Source organism: Marmota monax, unplaced genomic scaffold, assembly GCF_021218885.2.
Source record: "Marmota monax isolate L192 unplaced genomic scaffold, Marmota_monax_Labrador192_F-V1.1 WCK01_AAM20220418_F8-fsc00109, whole genome shotgun sequence".
Taxonomy (NCBI): domain Eukaryota; kingdom Metazoa; phylum Chordata; class Mammalia; order Rodentia; family Sciuridae; genus Marmota; species Marmota monax.
In genome coordinates, this window is record NW_026695229.1 from 2100366 (window position 1) to 2118354 (window position 17989).

At 42.0% G+C, this 17989-nt stretch overlaps 1 protein-coding gene across 6 annotated transcripts in view; it reads right to left on the minus strand.

The window, feature by feature from the left end:
• Ogdh (oxoglutarate dehydrogenase) overlaps positions 1-17989 on the minus strand; it is an 85170-nt gene that overhangs the window by 23213 nt on the left and 43968 nt on the right. For all 6 annotated transcript variants that reach the window (XM_046437899.2, XM_058576856.1, XM_046437902.2 and 3 more), the window contains 6 exons: positions 14078-14193; positions 9770-9924; positions 9384-9530; positions 8808-8898; positions 8259-8438; positions 3393-3521 (listed from right to left, as the gene is read on the minus strand). In XM_046437899.2, coding sequence (XP_046293855.1) covers positions 3393-3521; positions 8259-8438; positions 8808-8898; positions 9384-9530; positions 9770-9924; positions 14078-14193 — 818 coding nt within the window. The remainder of the gene's footprint in view (positions 1-3392; positions 3522-8258; positions 8439-8807; positions 8899-9383; positions 9531-9769; positions 9925-14077; positions 14194-17989) is intronic.

The following is a 17989-nucleotide window of genomic DNA, read 5'->3' on the forward strand; positions in this document are numbered from 1 at the left end:
ATACCAGTAATCCCAGCCACTTGGGAGGCTGAGGCAGAAGGATTGCCAATTTGAGGTCAAGTGTGACAACTTAACAAGACTCTGTCTAAAAATGAAAAATAAAAAGGGCTGAGGATATAGTTCACTGGTACAGTGTCCCTGGGTTCAATCCCTAGTAACTGCCTTGCCCCTCCAAAAAAGCAAAGGATCCGAGCAACTTATCGAGACCCTTCTCTAAATAAAATTTAAGGACTGGAGATGTGGCCCAGTGGCTAAGCGCCCCTGGGTTCAATCCCTGGTACCACAAAAATAAAATAAATAAATAAGTAAAAGGAAGACCAGAAGAGGAAGAAGAATGTGGGGAGAGAAAAACAGGACACTGAATAGAAATTACCCAAAGAACATATACAAATGGCCAATAAACACTTGAAAAGATGGTAAACACTAGCCATTAGAGAAATGCAAATCAAAAAGCATCTGATAAAAATAACTTTAAGTTCATAATAAATACTATACAAGTTAGGAACAGCCTGGTAAATGACATCTACAAAATTCCTATAGCTACCATCATATTTCATAATCCAAACTGAATATTTTATCTAGAAATTAGCAACAAGGAAGGATTGTTGACTCTTCACCCACTTCAATGTTGTGTTGAGGCCCCTAGCCAGTGCAAAAAGGTATAAAACAGAAACACAAAGTGTATTTTTATTTCCAGTCTATAGACAGGAAAGTAAGAAATACAACTATTTGAGACCACATGCTCATCTATACAGAAAATCCCAAAAGTATTCTCAAGAACAAAAACAAAAGCGGGGCATGGTAGTACGTCAGTAGTACCAGCTACTCAGAAGGCTGAGGCAGGAGGATTACTTGAGATCAAGGAGTTTAAGACCAGCCTGGGCAATACTCTGGGTTATCTACAGATGTGGCTTTTTCAGTGCTTTCATCTGTCACTGGCAAGACTGTTGTACCTAACAGGACCCCAGGGAGAGGTATTGTAGCCACCAGACTGTGAAGCAAAGCTTTCTGAGTAGAATATTTAAATTACATGAGAAACCACATAACTACACCATGACCACATCACATTTCTCCACTGTATGTGCCAAAGATACATGAGGACCTGTCCAAGGCCTGGGTTATACATTAACCCAGGGCCACCCCCTCATCCAGGCTAAGAATTTACTCAAACCTTTTTCAGGGATTGACACGCATTCATTGGTCTTTGGCTTCCTATTCCTTAAAATAAGTATTTAAAGTCTTTGGTGCCTCTCCTATTTTTTGGACTTGAAGAGATTACTAAACAGATCCTGCTATCATAGTTTCCTGGGATTTACCTGAGTCTAGAGACTCATGGAAAATTCTCTCTCTCTATTTTTCAGCTGTATTTACTCTTCTTTCCAGGGCTTCCAATCCATCTGTATTATCTTTTATTTTTTCTTCTTTGACTACTACTTTTTTATTTTAGTACTGGGGATTGAACCTAGGGGCACTCTACCACAAGCTATATTCCCAGCCCTTTTTGTTATTTTTTATTTTGAGACAAGGTCTTGCTAAATTGCCCAGGCTACCTTGAACCTGCAATCTTCTGTCTTAGCCGCATGAGTCACTGGAATAATAGGCATGCACCACCACTCTTGGCTTTCTTTTATTGTTTTTTTTTTTTTTTTTCCAGATTAAAGACCATTCTCCTTATTAAACATTCTCCTGTTAAGATTTCAATCTCTACCTATTCTATTCTTGTTTATTTCTTTAAAATACAGAGTTCAATACATATACAAACTATGAAAATCCACATGCTAAATAGAATTTGAGCCTAGAATAGTAAGGCATGCTTGTAATCCCAGTGATCTGGGAGGCTGAAGCAGAAGGATTGCAAGTTTGAGGCCAGCCTAGGCAACTTAAGAGAGCACAACCCTGTCTTAAAATAAAATTTAAAAAATGATAGGGGATGCAGCCCAGTGATAGAGAGCTCCTAGGTTCACTCTCTGGTACTACCAAATAAATAAATAAATTTTATAAAAGGATGGATCTGGACTCAAGCCTATATAAGAATTAACTGGAAATAGTTCAAACACCTAAACCTAAGAGTTAAAACTATAAAACTTTTAGAAGAAAATAGGGCAAAAACTTCACAACATTAGATATGACAACGATTTCTTATATATTATATTAAAGACAGACAACAAAAGAAATAACCAACTGGATTTCATGACAAAAATTTTGTGCAACAAAAGGCACTAACAGGGTAAAAAGTTCACAGAATAGGAGGTCTGTAAATTGTATATCTGATAAAGGATTAATATCTATAAAATAGGGGCTGAGGCTGGGGCTCAGTGGTAGAGCACTTGCCTAGCATGTGTGAGGCACTGGGTTCGATTCTCAGAACCACATATAAATAAATGAATAAAATAAAGGTACATGCATCTAAAAATTTTTAAAAGTCATACAACTCAAAGACAAAAAAATAACCAGATTAAAATAAAACACTTTATGAGAATATGAATAACTGGAACCCTTGTGCACTGTTGGTAGGAATGTGAAGTGAAATAGCCACAGGGTAAAATAGTATAGTATTCCTCAAAAAGTTAAAAATGGGCCTAGGGCTGGGAATATAGCTCAGCTAGTAGAATGCTTGCCTTGCATGCACAAGGCCCTGGCTTCAATCCCCAGTATCACCAAAAAAAAAAAAAAAGAAGAAGGGCCTATTATATGATGTAGCAATCCCACCTCTGATTGTATAACCAAAAGAACTGAACGCAGGGTATTGAAGATATGTTTGTATATCTATGTTCATAGTAGCATCATTTTCAATACTAAAACATGGAAGCAACCTAAATATCCACTGATGAATGACTCCATAAGCAAAATGAGGTATATTTATGCAAGAGTATCATTCAGCCTTGGGGGCTGGAGCTGTGGCTCAGCGTTAGAGTGCTTGCCTAGCACGTGCGAGGCACTGGGTTCGATCCTCAGCACCATATAAAAAATTTAAAAAATAAAGATATTGTGTCCAACTACAACTAAAAAATATATATTAAAAAAAATTCAGCCTTGAAAAGGAAGGAAATTGTGACACATGCTACAATATGAACGGATCTTGAAAACATCATAGTTAGTGAAATAAGACATCATATACTATGGTAAATAAGAATGGATAATAAGCTGTTATAGGACCCCAGTTCCTTAAACAAAGAGAAAAACAGCTGCCTGAGTGTCTATGGGTCTAAAAAGGAAACATTTTAGAAGAATAATGCCATCTTAAACAAAATCTCTCTAATTAAAAATAAAAAGTAGTTTTCTGTGTTGTCCAAATTTGTAGCAACAGACATATCTTTATAATTAGAAATAGTGAATATTCTAAACAACCAAGAGAACCCTCAGGAGAGACTGATTAGATCCTTGGTAGGTACCTGGTTGTTGACGACCACATGCACGGTGCCATGGGTGGTGTAGGATGGCAGATCGCTGAGGTGGAAAGTCTCGTACACAATGCCTTGGCCAGCAAAGGCAGCATCCCCATGCAGGAGGATGGACATTACCTGCAAAGCAGACTCCAAATGTAACACATCTTGACCACAAAACTCACAAGGTAAGTGGAGGAAATCAGTCATAATTTGCTTTTCAAAAATAATGTTTTGAGATATTTTAAAACTTAGAAAGTGGCAGGAGAGTACAAAGGACTCCAGTCCCTTACTCACCCACCTTCCTAACACTTTGGTACATTTGATACTCATCTACAGAGCCCTCAATCTTGTCATCACCTATTCTGAACATGGGAAGAGCCACAGAGCCAGTCAACTCTCAGCACCCCCTCAGAACATTCTCCTACACACCACTAGACCCTCCCATTCCCAAGAGCAATGCTGGCCACACCCACTTACTTCAGACCCCATGGAGGATGGGCTTACACTTCTCCCTCATGTACTTGGTTGTAACACCTCTTTGGCTGCTGAAGCAGCACCTGTATTAGATGGGTTAACCCTGGTCACCTAATCAAGTCACTACCTGCCATTTCCCCTTAACTCACCAACTTCTTGGCAGTGAGTACAATGGTAGTATTTTATAAGGAGCAAACAGTATACAAAACATGTCCTCCTCATACCTCACACCCCCATCCCAGCTTCAGCAGCACTGACTGGTCTACCTAAGCCAGTTCCTTGGGTGGCTAACTGATACGACCGCTGATTTCTGTTACTCCTACATATACTGGCATTCTCTGCAAGAAAGAGCTTACCCTTCTCCCTCATATACTTATCTGTATTAATACATATTTATGTCTCCTATTTTGACAGGTTGTATGTAATAGATCAAAACCATTAGTTATTCAGATGATTGGGTTTTTCCAGCTGGCTCCAGTGTGCTCTGGGTAGCCTGTCTTCAGGGTACCTCCTTGCTTTCTGGAACAATTGTACTGCAGCCTCATACTATGCTATCCCTGTCCAATCCTGATTATTCCCGCAGAATATGAGATTTAGGACCAATACTTGTATGTTTTCACTAGGCCCTGTGAGCACAGAGCTAGAAAACACGGGGTATGTATGCATGTGTGCACACACACACAGGTTATTCCTGTATCTGTATGTATATATAAAACAAAATGAGTTCATACTAATACCTCCAAATTCCAACACATTTTTCTAAGCTGCCTCCTTCCATGCTTATCAACACCTCCAGCGGCCAGGCACTTCACTCCCACTGACTATAGCAAATGTGCTCAGTATCCTTGAGAACCCCTGCTTCTTGGATATACATGCTGTGCCTTTCCCAAATCTTTATATTAGTGAGGGTTCTTCAGAAAAATGAGCCAGTGGAGCTGGAGGCAGGTGGAAAGATTGCCTGACTTGAAGGAACTGGGCAAGCATATTCAAATTCTACAAGGAAGGGCAGGCTGAAGACCCATGTGAAGATACAATTGGAGGCTGCCAACTAGAGGCAGAATTCCTGCTTTGGAACTTCAGTCTTTCTTCACAGACTATGAGCTGGGCAGATGAGGCCCACCCACATTGTGGAGAATCATCTGCTTTACTCAAAGTCTGCTGATTTAAATGTGAATCTTGGGCTGGGGATGTAGCTCAGTGGTATAGTGCTTGCCTAGCATGCTTGAGGCATTGAGTTCAGCCCCTAGCATTGTGGTGGTGGGGGGAAAGTGATGAGTGTCTGGCCAATAGGTGACACAGGACACTGCCCCCTCACACCCTCTCATGCTGTGTCTCTGCCTATGGGCCTATGGACCTATGCCTCTAGAGTTTCCATCACTACCCTGGTCATCAGCACTCTGCCAAGTTCTCCTTGCCAGGAAGGGAAGGTCCATTATTTGATTACCAGGGAAAAAAATCTAGAAATTTTTTAAGCAAAATGGCATATGTTCTATGTTTTGGTGGAGGTAGTGGATGGTCACAAGATAGTTGGACAATGCACATAGTGTCCGATTTGCTCAAGGTGCCCTTGAGAGTATATAGCTTTGTCACAATGTCCAGATTGTTCTTGTTGAAAGTAAAAGCAGCTGGTATTAAATTTCACTTGCTCCTGATTCCCAAGAGTGCTGTTTCCTCCTGCAGATATTTTTCTGTATAAACTCCATCTCTGCTGACGAGGGTACCTGAGGTCAGTCTCCTTCACGTGATGTTCTACCATGCAGCAGCAACCAACCAGAATCACCCTGTACACAGGTGAGGACTCTCCTTGGGTCTAGAGGCCTGGCACACTTCCTGATTCTCCTTTTGCATAGATCACACCATTGCACTAAAGACATGCTTCCATGGACACACATCCCAAAGTTCACATTAGTATTGGGAGTCAAATCAGGTGAGTTTCACAATAGTGCACAAGGTTATGGAACAATCTAGGCCCCATTTACATGAAGTATGTAATTTTTCACAACACTGAGGGTTATATAATACACACACTAGTTTCCTGAGTTGTGAATTGAACAGAAATTGAATTATTAGAAGCAGGGAGAATAGGCAGGAGGATGAGACTTCTGTTGATGCTACTGAGGACATGCAAGGGTTTGGGACAAGGTGGACACAACTCAGAAGAAAAGCTGGGGCCAACTACATTGAGGTCAGACAAAACACGCATATAGACAGTACCACATCCTAAAACACAGGCATTGATAGCTCAGACTTGGATACATGTAGGTGTGCAACCGAATGGGGGCTAGCTATCCTCCTTGTTCTGACATCACAAAAGGACCAATTACTGTGACCACAGGTAGCAATTTTAAATATCAGTTGTCACTTTTTCTGTTATTTGATTCCTTTTCAAGATATCTCTAGCACACAAAGCTTTTTGCAAACTTGTCCCATTACTCAGCATGCTAGCAAGGTCATGGAAATGACACTGGTCACCCCAACGCTGGTCTGCCATGATAATTTCTCCTGGGACCAGCCCCTACCAGACATCCCATCCCAGTGTTGTAAAGTGGATGTGGGGGCTGCATGTCTCTCAATAGAGCTGAGGCCTCTCTGTCTTCATGTTCCTGTGGCTACAGACCATGAGTAACCTTGAGCCTGAAGCCATAGAATAATCTCTGGGTTCCTGTGACAGCAAATATCATCAATGAGTAATTGCTTCTAGCTCTCAAAATCACCTCAGCCTGCTCTACCTCCATTCTCTAAGCTTCCAAGCTTAACATTAATAGATTTACAGTATTTTAAATTGCAGAACCCTAGGAAACTAATCCTTGGTTTCACTCTATCAAAAGGCCTGTCCTCCCTCCTAGGCACCTTAACTGATCTGCTGCTCTGGTCCAATCTACCCTCCACCTCTGTTTGCACTTCTCATTTCAACAGAACGTTCTTCCCTTCCCTCCTACTTAAATTCTGCCATTGCTTCAACTAAACAGGACAAACACCTGTTCTATCAATAAGGAATCTGACTGCCTTTTATTCCTTACCCAACTAGAGTCCACTGCTATCACTCATCTTCTTAAGTTCTTTACAGTTATTCTGCAGTTTTGTTTTACATTGCATTTTTTTATCTTCCAGCATTAATTTCTTACATATATTTGATTAAAAAAGCAATATTAAAAATTATGAACACTTTTTAAAATATAGAAAGGTATATATGAGAAAGTAAAAACCCCATTATCCTACTACCCAAGAGCAAGTAGATTCATGTATGTGTGTTTCCGTGTGTGTACAGGTAGGTACATGCTCACACTGCATTCTTCTATTAGCTTCTTGATACATATTCTTTTTCTAAAAATACAAGAGAGCCTTGAGAGCACGTTGGTGGTACTACTTCACATATCCACAAGAAAGCACATAGTAGATATTACAAATATTTGATTTTTCTGATTATTTGATATTTTGGTTGGGATCTTAGTGTTTCCCAAAAGCTCATGTGTTGAAGGCTTGGTTCCCAGCTGAAGGTACTATGGGGAAATAGTGGAAACTTCAGGAGTGGTAGGTACCTAGTTAGAAGAAGCAGGTCAGTACAGGAGTGCCCTTGAAGGGTATGCTGGGATCCTGGACCCTTCATTTTTTCCTAGCTGCCATGATGTGACAGCTTTCCTTTGCCATGTGCTTCCTACCATGCTGTCTACCTTGTGTGGTGATGGATTGAACTCACGAGCCAAAATAAACTTTTCTTCTTTACGAGTTGTATATCTCAGGTATTTCTGTCACAGCAACAGAGAGTTGTCTAACACACTTGGTTTTCAGATCATCATTTAAATAATAAGAACTATACAATTTGTTACAAATAAGAATTTTATCCTGAGTTTAAATAAGGGCAAACAGTTGCCTATGGAGGGATTCAACAAGAGCAGGCTGGCCAGCCAACATTCAGTATTCACTGTCACCCGTAGGAAATGCCAAGGCAGGACCCCACCTGTCCTTAGAGCTATATCCACCTCCAATGTTGTATGGAGCACTCTCTGATATCTGTCAGTCCTACACTTTCTCCTTTAGGTTCACCCACACATTTTCCTTTCAAAGACTTTTTTTTTCAGTGAAAATGCCTTTTTCCATCAATGGTAACTAACACTGACTCCTCTAGACATGGCGAAGACATAAGCCAACTTCTTGTCTAGTTCTGATAGTTATAACTTGGGAGAAAGTATGTCTATAGTAGAACTGCTTTATTTACTACTGTTACTCTTTTTTAAAAAATTGGTTTATAGTATTTTAAAATTCCAGAAACTTGTGTTTCTTGGAGTCGGGGCATGTGTGAGACATGTCCAGGTCTCTAGCTACAGTGGTGAGCGGAGCTGTGTGTATAATGTTAGGCTCAAGGGACATGCCTCTTAGGTCTTGGGGGGAGGGGCTCACCTTTTTCCCTTCAGTGTCTCCACAGTAGAACTGCTCAGCTTTGGTCTTGCCCATGACCACAGGGTCAGCAGCCTCCAGATGGGAAGGGTTTGCCACCAGGGACAGGGTGATATTTCGGTCAGTCACCCGATTGATCCTTCGGTGATACATGCCCAGGTGATACTTCATGTCTCCGGAACCCTGACAATGCAAACAATAAATAAGTCTGATGCCTGGAGATGGTCACTTGTCATGATAGCCCTTCAGATGGATTTCTACAACCTGGACCCTACTATGGGAGAATGAGGCAGCCTTTTCCCAAGATTATCCCACCCAGGGCACAAGGAGAGGGCCCCCCAATCAGAGGGGATGTTCTCAGCCTCAGGAAGAGGAATGTGGGGCTGCCCAGGGCTGGGGTGGGGTGGCAGCATTGCCTTCTAATGAGGAAGGCAAACTGCAAATGATTCCAAAGAGCTATGATTCCACTAAGCCTGAGAAACCACTGGAGCTAGGAGATCCCATGTGGATTCAGGATACCATGCTGGATGTGTTGTCATGTGGGAATCTCACCTCATCCGCTGCCTCCAGCTTTGAATCGAACTGACAAAAAATCTGCTCCAACTCCTTCCTGATGACATTTGCAAGCACATTCAGCCGTCCCCTGGCACATAGGGCAATGTAAGTAGATCCTTAGGACACAGCTACTCCACCCCCTCTTTTCACCCAGCATCAGGCACTTCCTTGGTTTGCAGCCCAAAAATAGTTGTGATCCAGAGCCAATATGGGAACTAAGCCCCTGGCCTCTAGGCATGCAAGGTCACTCTACATGGGCAGCAGAAAGTATATAAATGCCTCTGGCCACATTCCCCTCTATCTTTTTCTTCAAGCTAGACCCTTCCAAGGGCACTGGGGTTTAACTTTTATAAAATTCAACACAAAGCCAAACATCAGTCTGAACCACATGTGGCCTTGGCTGTGAGAGTGACTTTCTAGTTACACTGACACAGGGGTGCAAGAACCCTACAGACCAAGACACTCTCATGTATCCCATGCATCCTCAGCTCACTGACAAGCACTTGAGGAAGCAGCTGCTCACTTAGGGTCCCCACTTCTGTGCCTCCAACATACCACAGAGCCCAGAGGTACCTGTGTGGCATTCCCATTATTACATAGTCCACTCCATTCTCACTCGACTTGTCGATGATGGTCTTGAGGGCGGGGATCAACACTTCACAGCCTTCTAGACCAAAGCGCTTCTCTGAAGACCACTTTCGGTGCAAGAATTCCTCAAACCTGGACAGGGAACCAAGCACCTTGAAGAGCAATGTCCCCAGGGTCAGTCCCAAAGTCACATTTTCCTAAATAATCAGAAAGTCCTTCAGAAGCCAATTATACTTGCCTGGATTTCCTTTCATGTACATGCAGCTGTGGCTACCACCCCCACATCTGCCCACCCTGGTAGAAAGGCCCACAAAGGCCACACCCCACAGATGGGCCATAGATACCCTGAGAGCTTATGCTCTATACCATACCTCGTGGACCGCACAAGCCTGGCCAGCAGGGTCCGTTTCTCCTCATTGGTGAACTGCATGATTCCAGGGGTCTCAAACTTCTGCCTGATCCACTGGCATTGCTCTAAGTCATTAATGAACATGAATTCCACTCCAATGTGCTGGCAGTAGGCCATCTGTCCCCCCACCACAAACAAGGGATACAGTCATTAATGAACATGAACTGTATACCACTGTGCTGAATAGGTCATTTGCGTACCCTCCTATGCCCCAGAAAAGGCATGTTTAACTAAGCACATAGCTGGATGATGAGTACCAATTGCCCACTCACCCAGAAAGCTGGGGAGGAGCTGGTGTGATCAAGAAGGCAAAGGTAGAGTGGGTGCAGTTATTGAGCAGCAAAGCAAACAGGCCCTACTATGGCCAGAGAGACTTCCCTCCTGGATGTCTTCACAATAGCCATTATGGCCCCAGCACTGAGAGTCCCAGCTTTTGGGTCAGTGGCTCACAGCTGTGACCCTATTTGGTTTTCATTTAAAACAAAAAAAAAAAAAACTGGCTGACACAGGCAGTTAAAAGACTTGCTGGATATGGGGTCAGGTGCCTGTTCTCTTCAGGGTGGAGGTCAAAAACAGACTGCCTGGTGGGGTGCAGGGATGCGTGTCTATAATCCCAGTGACTTGGGAAGCTAAGGCAAAAGGATCACAAGTTTGAGGCCAGCCTCAACAACTTACCGAGGCTACGCAACTTACCTAAGCAACTTGGCAGACCCTATCATGAGATAAAAAATAAAAAGAGCTGGGGGTACAGCTCAGTGGTAAAGCACCTGAGTGTTCAATTCCCAGTAACATTAACAAATGAAATAGAAAAAAACCCAGACGGCCTTAACTCACAAGTAAGGCCACCCACAATATTCTAGTCATTACTCAAAGTGAAAAGAAGGAAAATCATACCTAGAAATCAAAAGAAAATGATGCTGGGAAAATCCCTGGTTATTTAAGGTGTTTGTTTTGGTACTGGAAATTGAACCCAGGGCTTTATGCATGATAAGTAAGTGCCCTGCCTCTAAGCTACACCCCCCAGCTCTTTTTACTTTGAGACAGGTTCTCACTATTGCCTAGGCTGACCTGGAACTTGGAATCCTCCTGCCCAATTCTCATGAATAGCTGGGATTACAGGTGTGTACCACAGTGGATGGCTTTTAAGGGACTTTGATTAATCCCAAGCCATACCTTCTAATGACATCTAAGATGATAAAACTGGAAACTTCTAATTAAATGAGATGCTATCCCTAATCTCAGAACTGACATCAATCCACTGTCCCATCTCACCTTTGCAGACGTGAGGGGACCCAGCAGAAGAAAGTGTGCCTTTGTAGAAACAATTCCAGAGAGGCTATTAATGCCAACTGTCACAAAGGCATAGGCATGCTTTCTTCTGCTGGGGTCCATGTGAACAGCACACCTAGCAAGTAGCTCCCTGTCCACTTCCTCATCCTGAGTGGCCAGCTGGTAAGGAGTGCTACGGAGGGAGAACTCTTACCTTTGTCACTACTGTACCCACCTTCACATAAAATACAGAATTATGGGTCAGGGTTGTGGCTCAGTGGTAGATCGCTCGCCTAGCACAGGCGGGGTGCTAGGTTCGATCCTCAGCACCACATTAAAAAAAATAATAAAGGTATTGTGTCCAACTACAATTAAAAAACAAAATATTAAAAAAAAAACACAGAATCATATTTAGGGCATTGCTCAAGCCCCTACTTTCTTTCTTTCAACAGGCATGATTTCCATTACTGAACAATTAAAAGCTCAGAGGAAACTGCTGTTTAAAATCTCTAGCTGAGTGCAGTGGCAAACACCTGTAATCCCAGCTATTCGGGAAGCTGATGCAGGAGGATTACAAGTTGAAGGCTAACCTTAGCAACTTTGCAAGTCCCTATCTCAAAATAAAAAAAGAAAAAGGATAGGGGTATAGCTCAGTGGTAGTCATGGCTGGGGTTCAATTCCCAGTGCTGTGCAAAGGAAAAACAAAACAAAACAAAAAAACACACACCTCTAGAAATTGGTTTCTCTTTGATGTTATCAGCACCACTTTTCTTAACTTAGAAAAGATTCTAGCCAGTGGATCATGTGTTTTTCAATGTCTTTGGCTTAATACTCTGGAGTCAAGGGTGGCGAGTGCTGGGTGCTAATTCTTACTTTTACTCTCCAGTTAGACAAATCTAGGAAGCCAAGAAGTAGCACTTCCTCTAATTTTTTTCAAAAGTTGCAAGATGACCAAAGATTATATCACAACCTAACACACACACACACACACACACACACACACGCGCGCACGCGCGCACTCTCATATCAATGTAAATGAAGCATCACCATCAGGCAAGGTGGTGAGGGGTTTATGCACGTGTCCATATTCTATGCTGAGTGTACTCTGGGGACAATATCTGCTGTGGACTGGACCTTCTGGAGTTCAGGTTGAAATGTCCCAGACAGGAAAAAGCTTAACACCAGAGTTCTGTTCATCAGCTGTGCAGAAAGGAAGGCATCCTTTGAACATGCTGTTTGATCTCTACTCCTTCATACTATGGAATCAGAACTACTCAGGACTCAGGATACAGTGGAAGTTGACTATAGGGGATTTTACAACCTCCCATCCCTGATTATGCTCTTGGGAAAGAAGGTGTTGAGGGGCCTTGGAAGGAAATGGAGACACTATGGCTTGTTCTGGGATATAGCTTTCCAACCACAGAGCATACCTAAGGAGCAGATGCTGAGCTTCTTATTCAGACTCCTGGGAAGAGAAGGGAACTCTTGGTGTAGATGGTTATCATCTGACTGCTGTCCTGAGAGGACCAGATCAACAGGAACAACAACAGGGAATAGGGTGGGACATGTGTGCATCCAAGGTACTAGGGGGCAGGGTCACTTGGAGGATGACTGGTGTATGGGGCACTATCTGTGGGGACTAGGTGACAGGAGAACTTCCAGATCAGCAATAATGTGAACTACACACTGCTTAATAAACAACCTAAAAACCTTAGTAATTTAAGCTTTCCTGGTAGAAACAAATGGAATTAATTTTTCTACTTTATTTGACCCAATATATTAAACATATTATCTTTTTAACACTGAAAAAACTATTCAGATATTTTGCACCTTCCAAGTACTCAATAGTTATTAGTGGCTTGTGACTCCCAAGCTGAACAGGACAGGACCAGAGTGTAAGGTCAGTGCAGTGATGGTAGTACCAGTCAATGGGAGGACTCAAAGTCAGTTCACCTCAGCTGAGCCTTACACTTTCCCTCCACTGACCACTCTTTCTGGATGACTACTCCCTCCTGATGCTGGCACTGAAGTATGGTTTCTACCCCTTCCTCTCCCACAAGCTGAGAAGTGAATGAAGCAGCTCTAAGCTACTTGTACAGTTGTAAAAGGCTTGTCACAAACTACAGAAAGTGCCTCATCTGACATTCAGATCTTTTCTAGCCAGTGTGGAACCACTGATTAGAATTTTAAATCAAGCCTCACTAGCTAGAGTCTGGGTTAATATCTGGAGTGGAAGAATTCTGGCAGAGGGGACCCTGGCTGATTCTACAGAAGCCCCTCAGGGAGTGGGCTGGCAAGTGTGACTCAAACTGGAGTGTTAAGGACATCAGGTGCCATCAATGGGTTCACAACTATAAACACCAGGGGCAGCACTAAGTAACAGTTATGGCTAACACTAGGCATGGGGGCCTCTCATACAATCCATTCTCCCCTCTGAAATGGGCACAGCAGTCACCCTTTTACAGATGAAAGTGGCAACCACTAGCCAAGGTGGGAAGAATAGGACACAGGCAGCCTGATGCCAGAGCCAGACTCTTAGCTGCTATCTATAATGTGCATGTAAAGGTGTCCCCTGAGGAGGCAGAACACCAAGAAAGTCCAGAAAGAAGCGGGGTGGGGGACCAGAGAAATAGAGGGAGTGAGCAGAAAATTAATAGTCATCAACAACTCTCCTGAGACCAGTGATTATGGGAAGTGATCTCTGCTCCAAACCTGTTTCTTGGGTGGACAGGACTCTCTAGGAAGTACTGCATGTCTGAAATAAACTCCTACTGGAATTTGTAAATACAGGGCTTCTTTTTTTTCCTCTATGGCTAATCAAAACAAACAAACAAAACCACTGGGTTTCTATCTATGAAATAGTAAAAAATAGTTGCCTTTTACCTCACAGTTTTTAAAAATATGGAACCAGGGAAAGGGAAACTAGTCTTGAGGGCACCCAACCAATGCAGGCTCTTAGCAAGTCTGCTATATTCTCCTAAAAACTGTATGGCGTTCTTACCTCCAGTCGACGGATGATTTCCCGCAGAGGAAGTGCTGACTCCTGTCCACCGATGAAAGTAGTAGTGGGTAAGTGGAAGACCTTGTCAAGGTCAGACTCATCCAGGCCATAGAACCCTGCAGATGATGAGGGACAAGGCACAGCCATGCAGGGACCACAGTTTACATAGAAAGGGGAAGGGATGCCCCAGGGGAGCAAAAAGAGAAAAAAAAAATCTAAAAAAAAAAAAACCCTGATATACATGAAAGTAAGTAATATTTTACAGCCAGAAACAGAAACTTTAGCAGTAAGTGGGAGCTGAAGACTACTACTGGGTGTCACAGGTAAACCAGAATAAAGCTCCTATTATTCATGTATTAGTCCAATTATTTATAATTAGTGTACCAATTATTTATAATTCGAGATAAATTTATTTCAAAGTCCCCAAAATAAAAACCAGTTTTGAGAGTGGGAACAGAGAGCCATGAGAAGGCATTGAGAAAGTCAATCAAAAAGCAGAATTAAGAAGGGAATTAAAGTAGGAAATGAGGAATTGATAGAGAACAGCACATCATATATGAGTTACATAACAATAATATGTGTGTATGGTGAGAGAAAGAGCTGGGGGACTAAGAAATGGGGGAGAAACAGTCACCCAGGGGCCGAGCAGCCTATGGAAGAACTGCCAGTCATAGCCACACAGGGCATCAGAAAAGGGGTAAATAGCCCCCACCGGACTTAAATATGGGCCTCTTCCTGGAATTCCCAAACTGAAGTCCTAAAGATGCTCTGCAGAATGTGTTCATAAACACAGGCGTACCCTTTCTCTCCCAGTCCAAAACACTCTGCAAAACTCACTAATGTTCACTGGAGTACTCTCTATAGGGAAGATGCCTCCTCATCCAAAAGCATCTTTTTCTGATAGAGAGCAACAATAAAAGGGCTCTATTTTTGGCATTCCATGCTTGTTTCATCATTATTGAAAGAGACTGTAAAATGGTACCAAAGGTTCTTTTTCCAATTTGACATCTACTCTGAAATAATCTATTGACTAGAAAAGGGCAAGAACACACTATAAGAGTTACAAGCACTTGCATACCTCACACCAGCACTTTATGAGGCTCTGGAAATGAAAATTGAACCTGAAAACAAGGAATCTGCAGAGACTCCAACTACTAAATGGATGAGATGAAATATTCTGTTTCTTGGCCAAATTAAGTGTAAATAAGAGCTGCTGTGAAATAAACATCCACAACTATGGACATGAATCTTTGGGATCAAGTCCAGGTCACCACACATGTTGAGCATATGCTCTACCACTGAGTTACATAACCCAGCCTTTTTTTTTTTAATTTTGAGACAGGGCCTTGCTAAGTTGCCCAGGCTGCCCAAAAACTTGCAATCCTCCTGCTTAGGCCTCCTGAATAGCTGGGAATACAGATGGACACCACCAAGCCCAGCTTTAGGGTAGGTGTTAAGTCCTAAAAGCAAGCTCTTTTTTGAGTGTTCCCCCCCCCCCCTTTATTAAAACAAAAGCCAATCTACTTTTTTTAACCTGGAGAATGGTGATGGTAGAAATGGCTTAGTTAAGTTTATCCACCTGCTTCCTCCTGTTAACTCTACCAACAATAAGGACATAACAATCACTGTGCCTGAGTGAAACAAACACCTCTCACCACTTATAGCCCAGCTTGCAAATAATAGTCTCATGGTATTTATGGAGGAAAAACAAAATTATCTTTGAGAAACTTCTAGCTGATGAAAAAACTCAGGCCAGGGAATAGAGTATCAAAGCAGTGTTTTCTGTTTTGCTTTCCTGGGATTGGAACCCAGGGCCTTACTCATGCTAGGCAAGCACTCTATTACTGAGCTACATCCCAATCCCTTTTTGTTTTATTTTGAAATAGGGTCTTGAAAAGTTCCTGAGGCTGACCTCGAACTTGCATCCAGCCTTCCTCAGTCTCCAGTAATCCCCTAGTTGGGATTACAGACATGCCCCATTGCACCCAGCTAAACTAGTGCATAGTTTGTTTAGAAAATAACTGGATTGCAAAATTAACTAGTCAAGTACATGCCCCTGGGTGAGAACTGAATATTTATTGCACTCTCACAATATAAAGAAATGATAAAGGGGACTCAGCAAATGACAATCTTCTACTTTTAACACTCTGAATTCACAGTTTCTGGGCTGTGTAATGAGCTTCAGAACCACTGGCTCCATTTCTAGTGCTTCAGCCATTTGAGAAATCAAACCTACAAATGGCTGCTTTGGGAAGGTGGAGGTGACATATTTTTCCCTATCCCCCCCTTAAGTATAATTCAAAACCCTGGACATTACATGCAAAACAAACTTAATTCCCTGAAAGGTAGAAAAGGGCAAAACAGCTAGGGAAGTCCCTGGGTTTCCTTCTGCTCCAATATCCCAGATTTGAAGCAGAAAAACCAGCATCTCAGAAATTCTCAGACGTACAAATAACCAACACCCAAAAAAGTTGCTCTCTATCCAAAAGGCCAGGAGTGGGACAGCCTAGCAATACAAAAACCTTTTAGACAATTACATTCTTCATCAGCCAAAACCCCTCAGAAAACACTATGGTCCTACTGCTACACTCACAAGGCTCTTATGAGACCAACCTCCAACCTTTACCTGGGGGTTTAAAAGATGGTCCACGAGGTAGTCCACATTTCCTCCCTGGGAGATAATGCAGCAGCTCCAAGCTTACCTACAGGAACAAGATAGTGCCTCCTTTCTCTCCCAGCAGAACAATATCCAGAGGAGGTCTGCTACTAACAGAAGATTTATATATAAGATTCTAATGCTTATAATTCCTGAAATATCCTAGTTTCAACTTTAAAAAAATCACAAGAGGAATCAGGAATATCTCGGATTGAATGAGAAATGATAACCTACAGACACATCATGATGATGAAGATATTAGAATTACCTAAGATTTTAATGGAGCCATCATAAAATGATTTCTATGAGCACTTTCAAACATAACAGTGACAAAAAGATACTGAGTCACAAAACAAAGTCTTAGGAAAAATTTCAGCTTTGTAAAAAACAACTCACTAGAGAAGTTCAACAGAAGAATCAAGGGTTAGAGAACAGTGAATGTGAAGTCAGAGGAATAGAAACTAATGAATACAAAGAAAACAAAAAGTGAACAGAGCCTCAAAGAAATGTGACACACTAATAAAAAAACTGCATACACATATGGATCAAATTCTAGAAGAGAAAGAAAGGGTGGCTAAAAAGGTACATGGAAACTTGCTAGAACAGCAAGCTTAAATCCATGGATTTAAGAAGCTGAGTGAATTCATAGGATAACCCCCCCAAAATGCATGCCAAAACACAACATAGTTAAAATATCTGAAAATTAAAAACAAAGAAAAACTCTTGATAGCTCCCATCATAAATAAAGTGACACCTTAACTATAAGAAAAAGCCAATTTGAATGACAGAAAACCTTGGAACATAAAAGGAAGTGGCATCCTTTCCCCCCTTTTTTGGGTAGTACACGAGATTGAACCCAGTGCCTTTGTACATGCTAAGTACATCTTCTACCACTGAGCTATACAACCTGCCCCAAAACATGTTATTTTTAAAGCGACAGTCTTACCGATAGCATGTGATTGGGTCATATAGTTTTTAAATCTACTCTTCTAATAAATATTAATTAGTATATATTTAGACTATCTATCTATCTATCTATTTATTTATTTTGGTGGTAGTGCTGGGGATTGAACCCAGGGCTTTGTGCATATGAGGCAAGCACTCTATGACTGCTATATCCCCAGCCCTGCTATTTTATTTTTGTTTTCTGTTCCATTTTTCATTTCTATGTGTTTCTCCCCTAACTTCCTGAGGCCCAAACATCTTTTTCATTTTCATTTATCTACAGTGTTTCTTTTTTCACATACTAGAGGTTG